The following is a 21,752-nucleotide window of genomic DNA, read 5'->3' as shown; positions in this document are numbered from 1 at the left end:
GAAAAAGGTCGAACCCTTCCAGAATGTCCGCCAACGTGTCTGTCTTTCTTTAGTAAATTAGCTGGAAAATCGCCGTGGTATGAATACCCCTTGTTATTGGTAGTGGAATGAGAGCATATTTTATTATTCAACTGAAAAAGCTGTCTGACTATAATGAAACTGTTTTCGATTGTATTGTATTTATAATGATCCATCAATCAAAGAAAACATCCTTTATTGCATTATTCTTTTTTCTCCTCATTCCTCATTACATATATTCTACCATATGTATCTTAGGAGGTTACTACCTGACCAGTGCCTATGGAGCTATGGCCCTGATCAAGAATTTCCAGGAGGAGCAAGCAGCAAGGGTGCTGAGCTCTGAGGCCAGAAACACTTTGCACCAGTGGCACCGCCGACGGACTGCTCAACGTTCAGCACCTACTGTTGATGACTTTCAGGTAGCACACCTGAACTGATCCCAGGCTGTGAGTTGTAAATATTTAAGATGGATCCTATCTTTTTCCTTTAATAATTCAGTTGGTAGGGGGAAAAACAAAAACAAACTAAAGTATTAGAACACTTGTCAATTCATATATCACTGGAAGTGTAAGAAACTACCAAGCTATTTGCTTTTATTCGCGTTATCCCACTTAACTCTTTCATTGCCATTGATGAGAAAACTGGTCAACTACGAATAACATAAAGTGCCAATGATGAGTTTTCTCATAAACTGTTTTTTTTTTTTTTTTAACGACTGGGTGGATGAGGTATTTGGCCACAGTGACTGCTGATCTTAAGCCTACGGAGCATTTTAATTGTTAACTGTGGCCAATTAATGGCAGCAATCGCTAGGAGAAGGTTGAGAAGGTTAGAGAGAATGGCCATGCTTCAAGCAAGTAAGCCACTTTCAGTTGTAATACAGTGATACCTCGACATACGATCACATCGACATAGGATCGCATCGACATCTGACGTAAAATGTGACTAGTCATTTGTCTCAACAAATGACGACATGCTCAAAATATGATAATTTATGACAGCGTTACAATTTCATTGTATGACGGACGCATGGCAGGTATTCTTGGAAGAGAAATCTACATTAGTCGCAAGAAGGTTAATGCAGGCGGTGAAAAAAGGAAAAGGTGACGCTTACCATTGAAATTAAGAAGGAAATGATAGAAAATTATGAGCGTGGTTTGTGTGTGACCAAACTGGCTCGACAATATGGCCAGTCTTCTTCGACCTCCGTTTGCCAGTCTCTATAAGTTGAGGTCACAATAAAAACGCTTTTTTTATTTCAGATTTATTACTATTATTACTAGTATCGTAACATCAGCAAGGAAGTCATCAGCTTCGTCAAGTATTTAGTCAATTATTTCAGAACCTGTACAAAACAGCAGGGCCACTGTCCGCTGTAGCCGATGCCAATAACAACATTAAAAAAAGTAAAAACTTTTTACTTTTTACTACTCTACCGCATCCCTCTCTCTCGTCAATCACATGGTGCATTCAGGAACAGCATGAAAAACACAACTGCCACATTAGAACCCAGATTGGTTACATTATTATTATTCCAATTTGTATTTATAATCTGTTTTGCTATGTGTAATTGCTGTTTGTAATTGTACCAGCAGTATTTATGAAGGATTTGGCGTAGGTTTTGGGGATGTGCAACGAATTAAATGAATTATAATGTATTTTTATTGGAAAATCCCACTCAACATACGAACATTTCAATTTACAAACCACGTCCTTAAATCTTACAGTGCTGGCCAAAGGTATTGGCACCCTTGCAATTCTGTCAGATAATGCTCGATTTCTTCCAGAAAATGCTTTTGTAGTAATATTATTATTATTATTATTAATATCTTCATTTATTTTGCTTGCAATGAGAAAACACAAAAGAGAATGGGAGGGAAAAAAATCATTATCATTTTACACAAAACTCCAAAAATGGGCCAGACAAAAGTATTGACACCATTTGAAAAATAATGTGTTATCCTTCTCTAATTTGTGTAACCAACAGCACTTGTTACTTACTTGTGCCACATAGCAGGTGGTGGCAATAGCTAAATCACACTTGCAGCCAGTTAAAATGGATTAAAGTTGACTCAACCTCTGTCCTGTGTCCTTGTGTGTACCACATTGAGCATGGAGAAAAGAAAAAAGACAAAAGAACTGTCTGAGGACTAGGTAAGCACAATTGGGAGGAAGCATGGGCAATCTCAAGGCTACAAGTCCATCTCCAAAGACCTGAATGTTCCTGTGACTACCGTGCGCAGTGTCATCAATAAGTGTAAATCACATGGCACTGTGGCTAACCCCCCCCAAGATGTGGACGGAAAATAAAAAGTGACGAGAGATTTCAACAAAAGATTGTGTGGATTATGGATAAAGAACCTCGACTAGCATCCAAACAAGTTCAAGCTTTCCTGCAGTCCGCAGGTACAACAGTGTCAACCCGCACTATCTGTCGGCGTCTGAATGAAAAAGGACTCTATAGTAGGATACCTAGGAAAACCTCACTTCTGACCCAAAGATATATAAAAGCCAGGCTGGAGTATGCCAAAACCTACCTGAGAAAGCCGAAAACGTTTTGGAAGTATGTTCTCTGGTCAGATGAGACAAAAGTCGAGCTTTTTGGGAAAAGGCATCAACATAGAGTTTACAGGGAAAAAAACGAGGCCTTCAAAGAAAAGAACATGGTCCCCACAGTCAAACATGGTGGAGGTTCCCTGATGTTTTGGGGTTGCTTTGCTACCCCTGGCACTGGACCTCTTGATCGTGTGCATGGCATTATGAAGTCTGAAGACTACCAACAAATTTTGCAGCATAATGTAGGGCCCAGTGTGAGAAAGCTGGGTCTCCCTCAGAGGTCATGGGTCTTCCAGCAGGACAATGACCCAAAACACACTTCAAAAAGCACTAAAAAAATGGTTTGACAGAAATAACTGAAGACTTCTTAATTGGCCAGCAGTGAGTCCAGACCTGAATCCCACAGAACACCTGTGGAGAGATCTGAAAGTGGCAGTTTGGAGAAAGGCACCCTTCAAATCTCAGAGACCTGGAGCAGTTGGCCAAAGAAGAATGGTCCAAACGTCCAGCAGAGCATGGATACCGGAAGTGGTTGTTCGCAGTTATTTTGTCTAAAGGTTGTTCTACGAAGTATTAGGCTGTGGGTGCCATTACTTTTGTCCGGCCCATTTTTGGAGTTTTGTGTAAAATGATAATGATTAAAAAAAAATGTTCTTTCTCTTTTGTGTTTTTTCAGTGCAATCAAAATAAATGAAGATATTACTAACAAAGCATTTGTAATTGCAATCATTTTTGGGGAGAAATTGAGCAATATCTGACAGAATTACAGGGGTAAAATACTTTTGGCCAGCACTGTATTTTGAGGCACCGCAGTATTGCAAAATATCACATAGAATAGAACCTTACTTTTTCTCTTATGCAAATCTTTCTATATCTTACATGTCTACATAATCATAGCACACAATATTACATCAGCCTTGAGATATGAGTGAAAATGCTTTAAATTGGCAGGCATTCTTGGGTTGTCTTTTCGGAGAATGTTCGGCACTGAAAAAGTTAAATGGGAAGCCTTTTTACAGGTGTTTTTTTTTTTTATGTGTGTATGATGTCGATGGAAAGCTACATAAAATCTCAGGGCAGTTCTTGTTCCAAAGGTTTTTCATAGGGTTTTAGTTATTCTATCCTCAGTTTTTTTTTTTTTTTTTTGTGTTGGATGCATCCTCACGTAGTTGTGTCAAACGTAGAGCGATTCTTCCAGAAAGCTGAAAGATTAAATCCTGCCCGCGAGGATTTTTCTGCATGTTAAGCACATTTATTTCATACATGCATATTCTTTCATCTTAATACATGCTTTTAAGTTGACATAAGTACTGTAGAACCATGAATGTTGTGACTCATGGACACACACGTCTTTAAGAAAGAATAAGACAAGCTCGCTTTCTTGTAGTGTATGTAGTTTTGTGTAATTTTGCAGAAGCAACACGTGAGTTATGATACATGTGCAAATGAGCAGTAAAAAATAATTGTCATTATGATTATTGATTATTACTGATTATTTGGGATGTGTCTATTGAACTGTAATGATACAGTGTATCACAAAAGTGAGTACACCCCTCGCATTTCTGCAGATATTTAAGTATATCTTTTCATGGAAAAACACTGACAAAATGACACGTTGACACAATGAAAAGTAGTCTGTGTGCAGCTTATATAAGAGACTTGATTTATTTTCCCCTCAAACTAACTCAAAATATAGCCATTAATATCTAAACCCCTGGCAACAAAAGTGAGTACACCCCTTAGTGAAAGTTGTCAATATTAACATACAGTACAACATGTCAACTGTCAATATTTTGTGTGGCCACCACTATTATCTAGAACTGCCTTTACTCTCCTGGGCATGGAGTTGACCAGAGCTTCACAGGTTGCCACTGGAATGCTCTACCACTCTTCCATTAAGACGTTGCGGAGCTGCCGGATATTTGAGACTTTGCGCACCTCCACCTTCCGCTTGAAGATCCCCCAAAGATGTTCTATTGGGTTCAAGTCTGGAGACATGCTTGGCTAGTCCATCACCTTTACCCTCAGCCTCTTCAGTAAAGCAATGGTCATCTTAGAGGTGTGTTTGGGGTCATTGTCATGCTGGAACACTGCCCTGCGACCCAGTTTCTGGAGGGAGGGGGATCATGCTCAGCTGCTGTATTTCAAAGTACATGTTGGAGTTCATGTTTCCCTCAAGGGAATGTAACTCTCCAACACCTGCAGCACTCATGCAGCCCCAGACCATGACATTACCACCACCATACTTGACTGTAGGCTGGACACACTTATCTTTGTACTCCTCACCTTGTCGCCGCCACACATGCTTGAGACCATCGGAACCAAACAAATTAATCTTCGTCTCATCAGACCATAGGACATGGTTCCAGTAATCCATGTGCTTTGTTGACATGGCTTTCTTGTATACCGTCTTCAGAAGAGGCTTCCTCCTGGGGTGACATCCATGCACACCAATTTAATGTAGAGTGTGGCGTATGGTCTGAGCACTAATAGGCTGACCCCCCACCTCTTCAATCTCTGCAGCAATGTTGACAGCACTCCTGCGACGATCTTTCAAAGAAAGCATTAGGATGTGACGCTCAGCACGTGCACTCACCTTCTTTGGACGACCAACCCGAGGCCTGTTCTGAGTGGACCCTGCTCTTTTAAAATGCTGGATGATCTTAGCCACTGTGCTGTGGCTCAGTTTCAGGGTGTTGGCAATCTTCTTGTAGCCTTGGCCATCTTCATGTAGCGCAACAATAAGTCTTTTAAGATCCTTGGAGAGTTCTTTGCCATGTGATGCCATGTTGGAACTTTCAGTGACCTGAATGAGAGAGTGTGAGAGCTGCACTACAAATTTGAACACACCTGCTCCTTGTCCACACCTGGACATAGTAACACAAACGAGTCACATGACAATTTGGAGGGAAAATGACAAGCAGTACTCAATTTGGACATTTAGAGATGTAGTTTCTAAAGGGTGGACTCATTTTTCTTGCCACGGGTTTAGATATTAATGGCTATATTTTGAGTTATTTTGAGGGGAAAATAAATGTGTTATATAAGCTGCACACAGACTACTTTTCATTGTTTCAAAGTGTCATTTTGTCAGCGCCGTCCCATGAAAAGATATACTTAAATATCTGCAGAAATGCAAGGGGTGTACTCACTTTTGTGATACACTGTACATTGCAATGCCTCTAACACAAATTACTGGGTTTAATGCAGTGTACTGATAGCCAACTGTTGCTTTTCCCTAGAAATTTAAATTTACTTTTTATGAATGCTTTTCTCTCAAATTGTTTAAGTTACTATTCCCAGAGTGATAATACAAGATTGTTTTGTTCTTCCTTTTTTAAGAACTATCTACGTTTAGCCCTGCAAGATGTGGATACGGGCTGCACAGCTAAAACCTTAATCGTCCATTCGTACACCACGACAGAAGAGGTCTGCTCACTTTGCGCTTACAAATTCAGGATTTCCCAGCCTGACGACTACGCTCTCTTTCTGGTCACCGAGGACACCTGTCAGCAACTAGCCCCAGACACGCACCCTCAGCAAATCAAAGCTGAGCTTCACAGCCGACCGCTGGCAAAGACCTTCCATTTTGTCTACAGAAGAGTGCCTAATCTAAATGTTTGTATACCTACTGATGTCCAAGTAGAAGAATGAGAGGATATGTTTCAATTAGACTTATTTAAATCCAAACAATTACTGATATTGACGTAATGGTTTGGTGCTGAATGACGCCTCATTGATCTGGTGCATCTTATTATATGGAGCTGTCAAGTGGGAGGTTGGAGTATGTAAACTGTTCTCAGAAACATAACAGTTAATATTACGGTACAGCAAGTGTATTTGCTCATAGCATTGCAAAGATACTGTACATTAAAAATGTAGTGATAGGCTATGTGAAGTATTAATTTGCAGGAAATAAGGCTATGCTGTACGTTGAAGAGGAAAGGATAGGTTGTGTGAAGTGTTGATTTACAGGAAATTAGGATGTTTGGGATGAATCTGGGAGAAAACTTTTCCATCAGAGATTGCCACAGCAAGTTAGAAGATGGTCTCTTGAGCTGGCTGGATACGCACACAGTCTGGGAAGCAACGATGACATATGATATAGCATTTATGTATGTAACTAACTGCTGTAATCCCATTTCGCCTACAAAAAGAGATGTAACATACTTTATGCTACAGCAACATTCAAATGTCACCAAATGATGAACTAGCTTCAAAGAACATGAACCACATAAAAACTCAATTACATGGAATGAGCCATTGTAACTAAAAAATCTTGTTATTATTTTCCCTGCAATTGCTGGTCAATTGCAACTTGTATTTCTATAAAATACATTTTTTATATTCAAATGGCTGTCCATAATCTCTATTGTTGCAGATTTGTGTTCTCAATCTATAGTCCTGCACAACCAGTGGCAGTTTTAGGGGTGGGGCCAAAGGGGCGCTGGCCCCACCTTTAATTGAATGGCCTCTAAAGTGCCCCTTTCCCCATTTTGCACAAAGCGTGGCAATCAGTGAATCCTTTTCTGAGGTGAGAGAGAATGTTGTTTGCAGATTAGGCCTGAATGACATATCATGTGAACACACTTTTCAAAGTATTCCAGGGTGCTTAGTCTTTTATGTTCTGAAGCAGCTCTGAAGGCTTCATTGTCTCGTTTGCAAGCTTTGGCCACATACTATGCAGAGCACACTTGGTGCCTGAAAGTCAGTTATTGCGATAAAACCATATATTGGATAAGATTCTTGGTATTGTTTATATACATATATATATATACAATGTATCGCAAAAGTGAGTACACCCCTTGCATTTCTGCAGATATTTAAGTACATCTTTTCATGGGACAACACTGACAAAATGAAACTGACACAATGAAAAGTAGTCTATGTGCAGCTTATATAATAATCTATTTTCCCCTCAAAATAACTCAAAATATAGCCATTAATATCTAAACCCCTGCCAACAAAAGTGAGACACCCCTATGAAAAAATGCACATCCCTAAATGTCCAAATTGAGTGCTGTTTGTCATTTTCCCTCCAAAATGCCATGTGACTCGTTACAGGAGTGCTGGCAGCATTGCTGCAGAGATTGAAGAGGTGGAGGGTCAGCCTGTTAGTGCTCAGACCATACGTACCATACATCAAATTGGTGTGCATGGCTGTCACCCCAGGAGGAAGCCTCTTCTGAAGATGATACACAAGTAAGCCCGCCTGTCTGATCAGGCCATAGGACATGGTTCCAGTAATCCATGTGCTTTGTTGACATGTCTGCGCAAACTGTTTGCAGGCTTTCTTGTGTACAGTCTTAAGAAGAGGCTTCCTCCTGGGGTGACAGCCAGTCTAAGCAACCCCAAACTTTTGAACCGTAGTGTATCATATGGGATTTTTCTAGCCTGGTACTCCAGACTCACCGCTGTTCCAGCTATTGAGTCTGGCCACCATTAAGCGGATAAAATTTCCAGGGCGGAGCAAGCCACAGCAAACAAGACAGCGGAGTGGACCAATCAGCAACGGGCAGGATGAGAGACTTGCGCGCGGAAGTAAACATACGAGGAGAGCGGAGTTTATTCAACATGGCTACCGCGAGACAGACTGTTGTCAATGACTTGTGTCAATGTGTTTTTGGTAATTTAAAACTGATTTTACTGTGGATTGGAACATATTGTCGGCTCTCCTGTTCGCGATCTGTGTTGTTGTGGAGACGACAGCCGACGCGGAAGAGTGACGTTGCTCGTTAAAAACACGTCACGCAAACAAACAAATCTGATTTGTCGATTGATTTTGTACTTGCTCGAGAGGCCGTTAATGGGCTGGGTCAAAGACTATTCTCTGTGTTTGAAAAACACAGGGAGAACAGTCTGGCAGTGCCAGGCAAGGATTTTTCATTATGTACAAACATTTGAATCATAGTGTATCTTATGGGATTTTATTACGTACACTACCATTCAAAATTTTAGGGTCGCTTAGACCCCAAACTTTTGAAGGGTGTTGTATATTTATGTTTTGTAAGCACTGCAAATGTAATAATTATGATACAAATCAGATTATATGTATGGCGGAAAACACTTCGTTGACTTGAAGTTCCGCTCTGAGACACCCAGTTTGGCCATCTTTTAAAATTGTCCGATATGCATGTGTCATAAATCATTGGAAAGCTTAAAATCTCAATTTTCTGGGGCAAGAAAAAATTTGAACAGGAGGTTATTTAAAGAAAAAAAAATTCAACAGCGAAACCCTATCTGGAGGTGAGAGCATGAAAGAGCAAAATTAAAGACGCCATAACTTTTACAAGATATTGTCACGTACTTACCATGTTTCGATCCAAAAACCCCATGTAGCATGTATCACTGAGTGTCAAGACACAGCTGTGAATGGCCACAGCTGGATTTTGGGGGGATTTTATGGGTGAAACATGGTAATATAACAAGGGTCGCGATGAAAAATATCGCAGACATCAGGGAGTGTTCAAGATTTTCTTTTTCATGTATTTACCCTTTTAACCTTTTTTTTTTTTTTTCAATGTTTTTGTATCACAGAAATATCAAGAGAAAATGCGACAGTAACAAACACAAAAAAATACAACTAAGCGATAGTTATGAGGTAGATATCCGTCACTTTTTTCCAGACACCATTTTTGTCATTGTGACGTAATTTCTTTAAAAGTTTAAAATATGCGAGTGAATAATGTTTTAAAGTCTTTTTTTTTTTTTTTTTTAACGAAATATTACACATCAATTAATGATTCGAAGCCTTCGTTTAATGGCTGGGTTGAAACAAAAGCTGTTGCGGGACGTCTGTAAACGGGTTTCCGGGGTAAAACTGTCAAAAATAGTTCTGGGGCTTAATGAGCCATGAATGTCCTATGGCAGCATATAGACATGTTGTTCCATCAAACACAACAGTTGTTTGGTCTTAAAATACAGCAGTTTCTATTCTGTGTTTATGTATTCATTTTTTAAGTGAAAAAAATCTGCGATGGACTGAGGGTGCAAAGTTCGAAGCACGAAGTAGTGAGGGATCTCTGTAGTTTTTTGTTCGATTGTCTGTCTGAAGTCTCAAGTCTTGTTTGATGAAAACACGTAAAGAATAATGAAGTGACTGCAAAAAACTCCAAAACAAACCCAGAATGTTCTTTATTTAAGAGCATAAAAGTTTGCCTATATTTCATAACATTGCAGTCCATATAAATTTGAACAGATTATTTCTTGTGTGACAATAGGCACACATCATTTCAAACAATTATAACAAGACAACATGATTAGGGCCAAGGAGGCTGTTTTACATCCAGTAGATACATGATCAATGGATTAAGAAACATGTCTAGACAGGAAAGAGAATGCAAAATTCTCAACATTTTAGGAAACAAATCTATTTTTAAAGACGTTGCACGAAAGCAAGGCACCCAATAATGTACAGCACATTTTGTTTTCATGTGAGTTTGAATAGTTTTATAGTTAAAACAATCAAATATTTTTATTAATGATTCGCGATTTTTCCTCAATATTATGATTTACAAGCAACACACACAGTCTATTTTTGGTTTTTTCTTCAATCAAAGAGCTTTTAATGTAAAAAAAAAAAAAAAATCTCCCATACTTTAAATAAATAATCTGGTGGTCGATAATACACCTTTCCATACCATGCAACAAGAAGAGGAAATTTACTAGTTGTCTTGATGCAGTTGCAAGGCAGCAAATTGCATTTTTTTATGACATGAGCATTACAGCATCACTTGTACATTCCACAAAGATGTCATTTCAAAGAACCAAAAAGAACGAGCGTACTTTTACTCCACAAGCAAACACTGCTTATGATCTATTCTAATCCATGATTAAAACTTTAGGCTGTAAACTTGATGCAGTCTAAAAGCCAATACTGTACAAATACAATGCTCATTTTTTATTTCTTTGTACACAATTTAAGAAAATTGACAGTCTTATAGTTGTTTGAATCTTGGGAAAGGTTGACAACTTTGGCAACCGTGGGAAGGAATTCATTGGCAAATTTTTTTAAATGTGTAAAAATGGAATAACAAACATTGTCATGAGATACATTAATACATTACTGCTGGATGTAATGTGAAAATGCAGTTAAACAATAGCACATTGTAGTTTTTTTTTTTTTTTTTTTTTGGCATGACATAATTTACACAAGAGTATACACTTTACTAACAATGGGGGAGGGAGGGGGGTTAAGCTAAAATATATATTTTTATTATGAGTATATATATGAAGAGAATGATGATCTTAAAGTAATCTGCATGTTGCAACGGAGCCTCTGTAAGTGGAGTTACTTAGTACATCCACCACATGGTGGCGCCTCTTAATTTTTATTTAATAGCTTTCTTCTGTTACTCATTACTTTTTAGTCTGAGTAGATCGTGACCACGTGTACGCCGATCATACTGTTCCCTTCTGAGTGGTTGAGCCAGCTTATTGTTTTATTTTTGTGCAATAAATGGGCATATGTGGAACTCAGTTTTCTTGCTATCTGAGGGCACATGCTTACATTGATTTTGGAATGTACTGTAAAATGCCTTGCTAATCTTTTTGACATTTTATTCTTTAAGCCTCTTTATACTCACGTGTCGATGCTAGGGTGACCACCTGTCCGGTTTAAGGACGGACAATCAGCCTTTTCAGTGATTCGCCCGGCGTCCGGCACAACCCAATAGCCGTATAGTGTCCATCTTTTAATCAAAACGGGGAGCTGTTCAGTTTATGTGACGCAACTCAGTCTCATGGTTGTCACAACTGGTCTGTGATTGGCCAAGAAATGCTTCAGTTAAAAACATCCTATAGACCCTACCCACGTGACGTCACAAGTCCTTCCTCCTGACTGGTGCCGCCCAATTGTCCGTCAACACATCATGTTTCCCTGTTACGGCTTCGTACATTCCTCCTATTTACGACGTGTTTTTCTGCTCGTTAACATTAATAATCAAAATGGTGAAGGCGTGTGTGGCAGGCGGTTGCAATAACAGAGAAGATAGACGGAGAACACGGAGAGACTTGAAGTTCTACCGGATTCCAATCCGGTGCTTTCGGATGCCGTAAACTCACTGGATGCGTTGCATAAAAGGCGTTATGTGGAAAAGCTTCAGTTTATCCATTCGCCAGATCCATATTTGATGCCTAAATCGATGTTTTTCGACCTGCTGTCTTCGCCGTATTTGCCTGACATCTGCTAGCTACCCTGATATTTACAACTCCACACAAAATCAGCCTATTCTCACGAAAGTTTGAAAAACTTTAAGAGCTTGGAGGCTTATAAATACTTTGTTGCTGGTTGGGTGAAACATGTCCTCGTCCACGAAAATTCGGCAGGAATCTATCTTGTGCTTGGAAAGGTGAGTCACGAAATTTTCAATTCAAAATCTTTTGTTCTTGCTAACATCCACTGTCAATGGAGCTAGGGCTTTTAATGTTTATATGGTTTAGCGATAGCACTCTCACTACATACATACGTGTATGTTGTCGGCGATTAGCCTAGCAATGATCTTAATTGTGGTTGTCAGCCCAAAACCCTCCAAATATATATTAAATGCATCTTACCAGATATAAAATGACTACTACATAATCTGTGGTAATCGTTTGGAGCCCAGTTTTCTCGTCGAATTGCAGCAGCCCATCTCGCTCTCTCCTCTCCGGGTCTCTCGGAATCCGGTAGAACTTCAATTCTCTCCGTCTATCTTCTCTGTTATTGCAACCGACCGCCACACACGCCTTCACCATTTTGATTATTAATGTTAACGAGCAGGAAAAACACGCCGTAAATAGGAGGAATGTACGTAGCCGTAACAGGTAAACACGATGTGTTGACGGACAATTGGGCGGCACCAGTCAGGAGGGCGGAGTTGTGACGTCACGTGGGTAGGGTCTATTATCTACAAAAAGTATGGAATCACCAGTTTCGGACGAGCACTCACTCAGACATTTTATTATGTAGAACAAACTCAGATAAAAAAAAAAATAATAATGAATTAGTTCAAAAGTGGCGGCACGGTGGCTGAGTGGTTAGCACGTCTGCCTCACAGTTCTGAGATCAAGGGTTCAATTCCGGGCTTTGGCCTTCCTGTGTGGAGTTTGCATGTTCTCTCCGCGCGTGACTGCGTGGGTCTCCTCCGGGAACTCCGGTTTCCTCCCACAGCCAAAAAACATGCATGGTATGCTGATTGAGCACTCTAAATTGTCTGGCAACCAGTTCAGGATTTCCCCTGCCTACTGCCCGTAGTTAGCTGGGATAGGCTCCAGCGCCTCCGCGACCCTTGTGAGGAACAGCAGCATGGAAAATAAATGAATGAATAGTTCAAAAGTGCAACTACTTGGCATTCAAAAACACTAAAAGAAATGAATAAAAAACATTGTGGTAGTAAGTAAATGTTACTTTTATAGAGCAAGTGCAGGGAAATAAATATGGAATCACTCCATTTTGAGTTGAAAATAAAGACAAACCCAGTAAATTTTCTTTCCTTAATTCAGTCCCTGCCTTGGATTAGATCTGCTCGTTAGTCAGCAGTTAAAAACAGTGCAGTTATCACACCTTGGAGGGCTGCTGGACCAAGTGGATTCACAAGAATCATGGCTCCAACAAGAGAGGTGTCTCTTGAGACGAAGGAGAGGATTATCAAACTTCATGAAGAAGGTAGCGCTACACGTATGGTTGCCAAAGATGTGGGCTGTTCATAGTCAGCTGTATCAAAAATCTGGACCGTGTACAAACAGCATGGCAAGGTTGTTAAAGTTAAGCATACTGGTAGACCGAGGAAGACATCCAAACGTCATGACAAACAACTAAAAGCCATATGTCTTGAAAACAGAAGATGTACAACAAGACAAACGAAGAACAAATGGGAGGAAGCTGTAGTCAAGGTATGTGACAGAACTGTGCAATCACCTAAAGGAAATGGGATTTTCATACAGGAAAGCTAAGAGGAAACCATCATTGACACCTAAACAGAAAAGAACAAGAATGCAATGGGCTAAGGAGAGGCAATCATGGACTGTGAATGACTAGATAAAGGTTATTTTCAGTGATGAGTCAAGAATCTGCATTGGACAAGGTGATGATGCTGGACCTTTTGTTTGGTGCCGTTCCAGTGAGATTTACAAAGATGACTGCCTGAAGAAAACATCAAAATTCCCTCAGTCCTTGATGATATGGGGCTGCCTGTCAGGCAAATGCACTGGAGAAATGGCTGTGGTTAAATCTTCAATATAATGCACAAGTTTACATTGAAATATTAGACAGCTTTCTTATCCCTTCAATTGAAAATATGTTTGGGGATAATGAAATCATTTCTAAGATGACAATGCATCATGCCACAGAGCTAAAACTGTAACTGTAAAGTATTCCTTGGCGAAAGACTCATCCAGTCAATGTCACGGCCTGCAAATTAGCCCAGATCTCAACCATATTGAAAACCTGTGGTGGAAATTGGAAGAAAAAAAAAAAGGTCCACAGGAAGGCTGTGACCTGCAAGGATGATCTTGCAACTGCAATCAAAGAGAGTTGGCACCAAATTGATGAAGAATACTGTTTGTCACTCACCAAGTCCATGTCTCAGAGACTGCAAACTGTCATAAAAGCCAGAGGTGGTGCAACTAAATACTAGAGATGTGTTTTGATTGTTATTTCTTTGTTTCTAATGATTCCATATATTTTTTCTCAGAATGGAATGATTCTATACTTATTTACCTGCACTTGCTCTATAAAAGTAACATTTACTGACCACCACAATGTTTTATATTCATTTGTTTTAGTGTTTCTGAACTTTTGAACTAATTTCTTATTTTTTCAAGCTTTTTATCAGAGTTTGTTCTACATAATAAAATGTCTGATTTAGTGCTTGTCCGAGATTGTCGATTCCATACTTTTTGTTAGGGGTTGTACTTCATTACAGATATTAACGGTTAGGTTATGTAATGATTCAAATGTGTTTGGCTGTGGTTTTATTCCGGTTATACATCAATTATAAAATGGTGTGTCAGTGGTGCGTGGAATGGATTAAGGAATTTACATGGAAAACGCGTCTCTGTTTACGACATTTTCGGGTTACGAGACTACTTCCAGAACCAATTAATGTTGTAGCGGTACCACTGTCTGTGCATCTCAATGATGCCAGCACCAGAGGTGGGTAGAGTAGCCAAAATTTTTACTCAACTTAGAGTAGTGTTAATTAAAAAATAATGATACTCAAGTAAAAGCAGTCCTCCAAAATTGTACTCAAGTACATACAAGAGTATTTGGTGAAAATAATACTCAAGTAATATTGCATCTGCTTACTATGTTGTTTTTTCAAACAATGGTATTTCATTTTCTCAGCTATTATTATACTGTACTTTGACCTATTACATAACCACATTAAACCAAAAAAAATCCCCCCAAAATTGTTACGGGTACAGAATAAAATCTACAGAAATGAAGCATTATTCGTCCAAAGAGCGGGTGGAGAAACCATATTTGCTATTATGAAACTAAAAGGATCATATCTCAGGTTTTCCGTGGTCAGTCAGTGCCAAATAAAATCTGGGAGAGAGATTAAAATCTGCGCTTTTGAGTCATGTTGACTGCAGCACTCTATATCAAATGCTTAATTTTTTAGAGTGCTTTAAGGACGCCACGTGATTGAACAGGCCTGCGTGCTCATAGAATGGCAAGCTTGAGCCTAATTGGTATAATGGAGTCATGTGATTATTGTTGCGACATCTCATTGGTGAAACTGGTAGAACCACTGTTGGCATCTCTGGCAAAAAAAGTCAAATCTAATATGTACAATAAAGAGGAAAAATGTAACGACTAGTATAGCCAAAAGTAGCGGACTAAAGAGTAGCGTTTCTTCGTCACAAATATACTCAACCAAAACATTTGGCATTAGTAAAACTACTCTTAGAAGTATGGTTTTCTCAAAAAGTTACTCAAGTAACAGTAACGTGTTACTATCCACTTCTGGCCATCACTAATCCCACCGAACTCCTGGCAGGAGATTTCCACTGCGTTTTTACAGTAAAAGAGCAACTGGAAACTGCAATAAAGTGCATAGGAAATGCCACCCTGCGGTGCCCGAGCCTATACCGGCCACAATGACATCACCAACTTGGAGAGACACGGCAGCATTTTCAAAACGCGTTGAGTACGCTACAGTGTGAAGGCAGACAGCGCATAGGATCGCTGCAGTGACATCATACGGACGTTGATGCACACTTTGACGCGGGTGTATAAAGAGGCCTGTAAATTGAAAGACAACACCTAGTATACTGACCATTATGCGAAGGACGGTTGCTCAAGGTATTTAAGAATGCAAATTCTTAGACTTATGAAGTTGGTGAAAATTTGTTTTTTAACAAAAAAAGTACATTACTTATCGCAGTCAATTTTGATGTCAGTTATACCCATGCACATTATCACTGATAGACTCAATCACAGGGACAATGGGTAGTACTGACGTCACATGACAATTGGCAGTCTGGGATACTTGCATTTGATTAGCTAATATAGTACCAGCATTGTTAAAATGTCTGCCCGCCCTGAAGCCTGATTTATACCTGTCCCGTTGAAAGTTCCGCACGGAAACGAGATGCATGGAGTTAATCCGGCACTGGTCTTTCTCAATGTATACTCTGTGCTGCTCCGCGCAGCTTTGTGCAGCTTGCCACCTTGGTGAAACTGATATTCTCCCAGACTACAGAGGGCAGCAAAAAGAGTCTACGGCAAATGGAGAGAATAAGCGACGGAGAGAGAGAGAGAGAGAGAGAGAGAGAGAGAGAGAGAGAGAGAGCGTCAGAGACAGAGAAAGAGTAAAGTTTTTCTGCAACATTGTGGGGGAAAACCTCTGCTCTCATCAAGGAGGAAAAGCTTCTCTGTTGTTTGACGGCATGCTTATCCCGGTGGTCCTTATCGGCCGAATAATACAAGTGTTTGTACTTGTGGACTTCTGAAATTAACAGTTTGTCCAACAACTTTTTCCGCAGGAGTTGCTGAACCTCTCCACTCCCACCTCTTGCCTCTGCCAAAAGCAGCTCGTATGCCGTGCAACTCCGCACGGAAAATCCGCGTGGCTTAAAACTACATGGATGCGTCAGGTATAAACCAGCCTGAAGGGTGGCCACTTCCTGGAAATACTAGCTTTTATATATTTTGAACCAATATAACACATCAGAAAAATTAAATTCTTTATCTTTTCAATTCCCTAAACAAGATTCATTCTGCTGGGATGCATATAATCAAGGTGTTGTCTTTCCATTCAAATTTAATGCGAAAACTTTTCAATTTATGCAATGAAACAGTAATTCACATTTTGTCAGATTAATGACCGGAATGAAAGAACTGTGATTTAAAACAAAATAAGAAAAAGGAACTTAGTTTTGTCCCACCTTGACACTGTCAAAATAGGGGAAAAAAATATGTTCTTTAAGATTTGCATGCCCTCCGAACATGCACCGCAGTCTATTTTAATCTAACACGTTGCATTTTCAGTAATTCAGTGCCACCAGCAGAAGGCGAGGACAAGTGACCAGTGGACAGACTCTGGTTGGACCCCTGTTTACCCCCTCTTGCCATGACCTCTATTTTCAAGAGCTCTGAGGAGTATGAGGGAGCTTCAACTGTTCCATGTGGCAGGAAATCAAATCCCTGCATCTCCACTTCCCTGTCATTGATAAAAAGGTCTTCTTCCACCCAACCACTATTGTCAGTTGTCCTTCGAGCTAGGTCTTGGCAACTTCTCTGGAAGCCACTGGAAGAGCCCGGGGATGATATGTTGCAGTGGGTGTCTTGCATTTTGCCCTGGACTGTCTGCATCAAGTCTTGGACTGACATAGACTTTTCCAAACTATGATCCACCTGACTTGGATCTGAGCAGCAGCTTAGACTTGCTGGGGCAACAGTCTCCAGCTCAAGGCTCATGTGCCTTCTCCAAGAGCCCTCCTCCTTGGTGTTTAGTCTACCCTTGTTGTTGGAACAACCCCGTGGGTGCTCTCCCATTGTCCCCAGACCCACACCCGGGCCAACTCCCTGCTCAACATTACTGTCCTTTATTTGCAATCCTAGTCTTCCACAGAAGGCTTCGATTTGAGAATTTTCATTGGAGGATGCTCGCATAAAGTTGCCAAGACCTACATTCCTGTTGGGAGGAGGTGGTGGTGGAAGCTTGGCAAGAAGACTAAATTCCCCATCTGCTGCTCCTCCACTCCTACCACTACAGGTACTGTTTGGCGTCACGATGGGCGGAAAACTCCCTACAGTTTCATCATTGCCACTTTCAGGTGTTGTGGACTGATCCTGGGTTTGGTGTTGAGGATGACAATTGTTTTGGTGAAGATGATAATGGTGTGGCAATGGTGATGGACTGAAAGATGAGGAAGTAGGGCCAGAGGGAGGTGTAGTGCTGGAGGTATTGATGTCAAGATCATTTGGTGTCGCCAGGATGAGATGGAGTCCTCCCTGAGACAAGTGGGGATTGGTCGGGGAGTGTGTGACACAGCCGCTGTTGCTGTTGACTTGGCTGGGAAAGGACAGATCCTTGCTGAAGACAGAGGACTGGTAGTCAGACGTTTGTTCCAGCTCAAACAGTGGCAAAGAGGAAAGGGTGAGTGCTGTGGTTGAACCCTTCCGCAGGACCTGGCGATAGATGTCGAGCAATGAATCGAGCTTCGACTCAATGGACTGGACCTGCGAAGAGAGCCGCAAGACCCGCATTAACTTATTGAGTTTATTACTGAGAAAAAAAACAGCAGATATGAATAAAACTCGGCCTGCAAGACAGACTGAACAGGCTCTCAAAGTTTGGCGCAACTCAGACAGCACGCACGGATGGTGGCAGATTGTCCCCGTCTCATCATCTCATGAGAAACTAACGTGCCCAAAACTTGCCTTATTTCTGTGTGGAACCTCTTTTGTGTTGTGGGGATGGCTGACAGATATGTTTTGGTATATCCCGAGATAAGAAACACATTCACATACCTAGGAGGAAAAAAACGGTACTGAAGAGTGTGCAGCCACACCCTTATTCAAAACCAAAATGAATCTTCTAATTGGGCAAAATTGACCAAGTGTGCGCCCTGCGATTTGCTGGAAACCGATCCAGGGTGTACCCTGCCTACTGCCCATAGTTAGCTAGGATAGGCTCCAGCACCCCCGCGACCCTCGTGAGGATAAGCAGACAGGGACATGTGGACATAGGCCTTAGAATGTAGTATTAAAATGGGTCTTGTAACTACACTGAACAACCCGAAAGGAAGTGGACATGTATAAGTAAAATGAGTGACTTTCTGTTGCCACGTTGTAGGGTTGATGCTAATGACCCCTACAGGACCCTTCAAGGTACAACTCTCATCAAGCACGGATAGTTTGCCGCAGATATGTTGTATATCTGCCAAGTTATGACTGTTCAAAATCTTTGGTGAGACAAAATGGCGATGTCATTTTCACTCTCCTGTTTGGACCCCTCTGCTTCAACGAAACCTCAATATTTTCTATCAGGTACCTGGACACATGTCTTAAAGCGCGCCTGATGCAGGTTTGAGGTCATTGTTTTTTTTTCCCTTGGAGGAGGAGCCTGTCTCGTAAAACATGGGTAATAATATCAATGCGGTTGTGTTCAGGCTGAGATCCCTCTCATACATGCCGGGTGTGAAAAAGAATGAACCTTGGATCAGAGAGTTATTTGTCATTAAATGAATTTGGCATGTTGCCAAAAAAAGGCAGACTTTGGCACTCTGCCCAGGTCAGGCCTGTGAATGCACACTCACCATTTTGATAACTTTAGATCGCACATGTCTCATGAACAGCCTCACCAATTTTGAGGAGGATCCAACTAACTCCCTAGGCACCAATGTCTAAAACGTGTATCTAGTAAATCGAAAAAAATTGCACATTCAATCCAAAATACTCGATTTCCTGTTGGGTTTGGGATACGGGTCCAGACTTTTCGGTGCAGTTTTGCACAAGGTATCGACCCAATTTTCATCGCTCTAAGTTGAAAAAATTTAATAGGAGAGGCCTTTTTGAAAAATTGAGGGGGGCGATGTTTAGGGCTGCAGCTATTGATTGTTTTAGTAGTCGATTGTCAATAGGTTCGATCAAGTTTGATCTAGTTTGATAGTGGTTAGAGCAACTAGTTAGTTCGAATAATTGAGCATTCAGATTAGAAACATTTCATGCATAACAGAATACATTTGGGGAGATTACACTTTCAGAAGAGCATTAAATGCGAATACAAAATAAAATTCCCAAGTGTTTCTTCAAACTATGAAAAATTACACTTTCATTTTAAAATAAATTAAAATACCTGAGTTTAGCCTCAAACAGTATAAAACAAATAAATAAAATAAAGTAGGTTCTAAGTACAAGTAAACAATTTGCTAACTTGCATAGCAAAAGTCCGCTAGCTTAAATGCTATGAAATGCTAAAGTTTTTTTTTTTTTTTTTTTTTTTTTTTTTTACAATGCTCTTAACCAATCGTTCAAACACATATTCCCACAAAAACGGCTAAATACAGTATACCTATAAACTAAACTACAAATGCATAATAAATATATATATATTAGCTCAAATAAAAACTTATATTGACATTAACAGGGAGAAGCTGAATTCAGCCATTTTAAATGAGTTATGTCATTAGAGGGGCAGTGTATTCACCTAAATCAATAAAACTAAATGCAAACACTTTCAAAACAAACCATGACAATGCCAATCTAATTAAACGAATACTTGAGGCAGCAAAATTTAATTAGAAGCTTTTTTCTAATCGAATTACTCGAGTTAATCGATTAATCATTGCAACACTAGCGATGGATGTCAAGCCAATTATTTTAATGTTTTTTGTTTTTTTTTCGTAAATTTGCAAAATTATCAAAATACACCAAGCCACATGTATCTGCAAATTGTGGTAAGTTTTCGAGAATGTTAAGGCCTCCAAATTGTTCATTTTCAATTGCCACGAAAAAGAATAATAATAATCCTTTGCATTGCAATAGGGCTCTCGCACCACTTGGTTCTCTGGCCCTAATTATAAACATATGATCATTGAGCAAAGGGTACTTGTAGTTTGAAGTGTGGCTAAAATGCCTCATCATTGCCTGATAGATCTTTACCCCTGCCAATAGGTGAAATTTATGGAAAGAGGTTCGGTTCTGTATGTTCGCATTCAAGACACAATGAATCATAACTCAAGAATGAATAAAGGCATTACAATGGTACCTCTACACACGAGGTTAATTCCTTCCAGGACCGTGTTTGTAAGTCAAAATGGTCGTATGTCGAGATGGATTTTCCCATAAGAATACATTATAGTTCCATTAATTCGTTCCACAGCCCAGAAACCTACATTGAATCCTTAAAGCTGTAATGTGAAGTAATTTCATAACATGCCAAATAGGGTCACAATTAAAGTAATTAAACATTGTCCAACAAATAAAGCATGAAAAAATAATTTATAGGTTGTATATTTGACAAAATAATCGCGTTTCCGAAGTTCGAGCCTGAAAGGGGACGAACCCGGAAGTGATACGTCACACCGGGAACACGATGGCACCTCCATACATACGGCCGCCATACAAAGCCCTTCAAACAATGATTCAAACAGCGATATAAGTGATAGATCGAGCGCAAGGGAGGAGATCCAAGTTTTTGAAGAGTTGGAGGAAGAAGAGGAGCTTGGAATTTTATGTTGGACCGTACATGGGATATTAGCCAGAAGCTAATCAGGATGCAAACAATGTGCTCAGACTACTGGACATGGAATGGAGACAAGACCCATCGAGATTACAAGATTGGTAAGATATAGGCTGTTATTATTTTCATGATTTGAAGATGCAGGCATTTGCACATAATTTTATGTTTTTGTCTATCTGATGACATTGTTTAAAAAAATAATAATCAGACTGAATGTTTATTTTGGCAGATCCGGCAGCGCTCATGCATATAAAATAATAATATAAAAATGTTGGGGGGCGGGGGGGGGGAGAAGGAGATGAGTCGTCGATGGCTTTCTCCACTTTATTGTGGCAACAATAAGAAAACAAAATACTAGCGGACTGCTGCCACATTCGACAGCGATGTTTTGCCTCTCGCTCATCTCCGCCTCACCTTGTACTACCAGCTACTACTACTTCCAGTCCCAGAGTCTCTTAAACGGATCATGCATAGTGTCTTGTTATGAGCGTTTTGTTGACA

At 40.1% G+C, this 21,752-nt stretch overlaps 2 protein-coding genes across 9 annotated transcripts in view; one reads left to right on the top strand and one right to left on the bottom strand.

Moving 5' to 3' along the window:
• LOC130920001 (ras and Rab interactor 2-like) overlaps window positions 1–7,696 on the top strand; it is a 58,766-nt gene extending 51,070 nt beyond the window's left edge. For 2 of the 3 annotated variants that reach the window (XM_057842715.1, XM_057842717.1), the window contains 2 exons: window positions 277–440; window positions 5,920–7,696. In XM_057842715.1, the coding sequence (XP_057698698.1) occupies window positions 277–440; window positions 5,920–6,231 (476 nt within the window). In that variant the 3' untranslated portion in view covers window positions 6,232–7,696. Of the gene's footprint in view, window positions 1–276; window positions 468–5,919 lie in introns of all 3 variants that reach the window. The other variant, XM_057842716.1, reaches the window with a different exon arrangement.
• Window positions 7,697–12,473: 4,777 nt separating this feature from the next.
• The window catches only part of LOC130919999 (potassium voltage-gated channel subfamily KQT member 5-like), a 203,622-nt gene continuing 194,343 nt past the window's right edge, over window positions 12,474–21,752 (bottom strand). For all 6 annotated transcript variants that reach the window (XM_057842714.1, XM_057842709.1, XM_057842710.1 and 3 more), the window contains one exon: window positions 12,474–18,247. In XM_057842714.1, coding sequence (XP_057698697.1) covers window positions 17,024–18,247 — 1,224 coding nt within the window. In that variant the 3' untranslated portion in view covers window positions 12,474–17,023. The remainder of the gene's footprint in view (window positions 18,248–21,752) is intronic.

Source organism: Corythoichthys intestinalis, chromosome 8 (assembly GCF_030265065.1).
Source record: "Corythoichthys intestinalis isolate RoL2023-P3 chromosome 8, ASM3026506v1, whole genome shotgun sequence".
In the NCBI taxonomy this organism is placed as follows: Eukaryota; Metazoa; Chordata; class Actinopteri; order Syngnathiformes; family Syngnathidae; genus Corythoichthys; species Corythoichthys intestinalis.
This window is presented reverse-complemented; position numbering and strand designations above follow the sequence as displayed.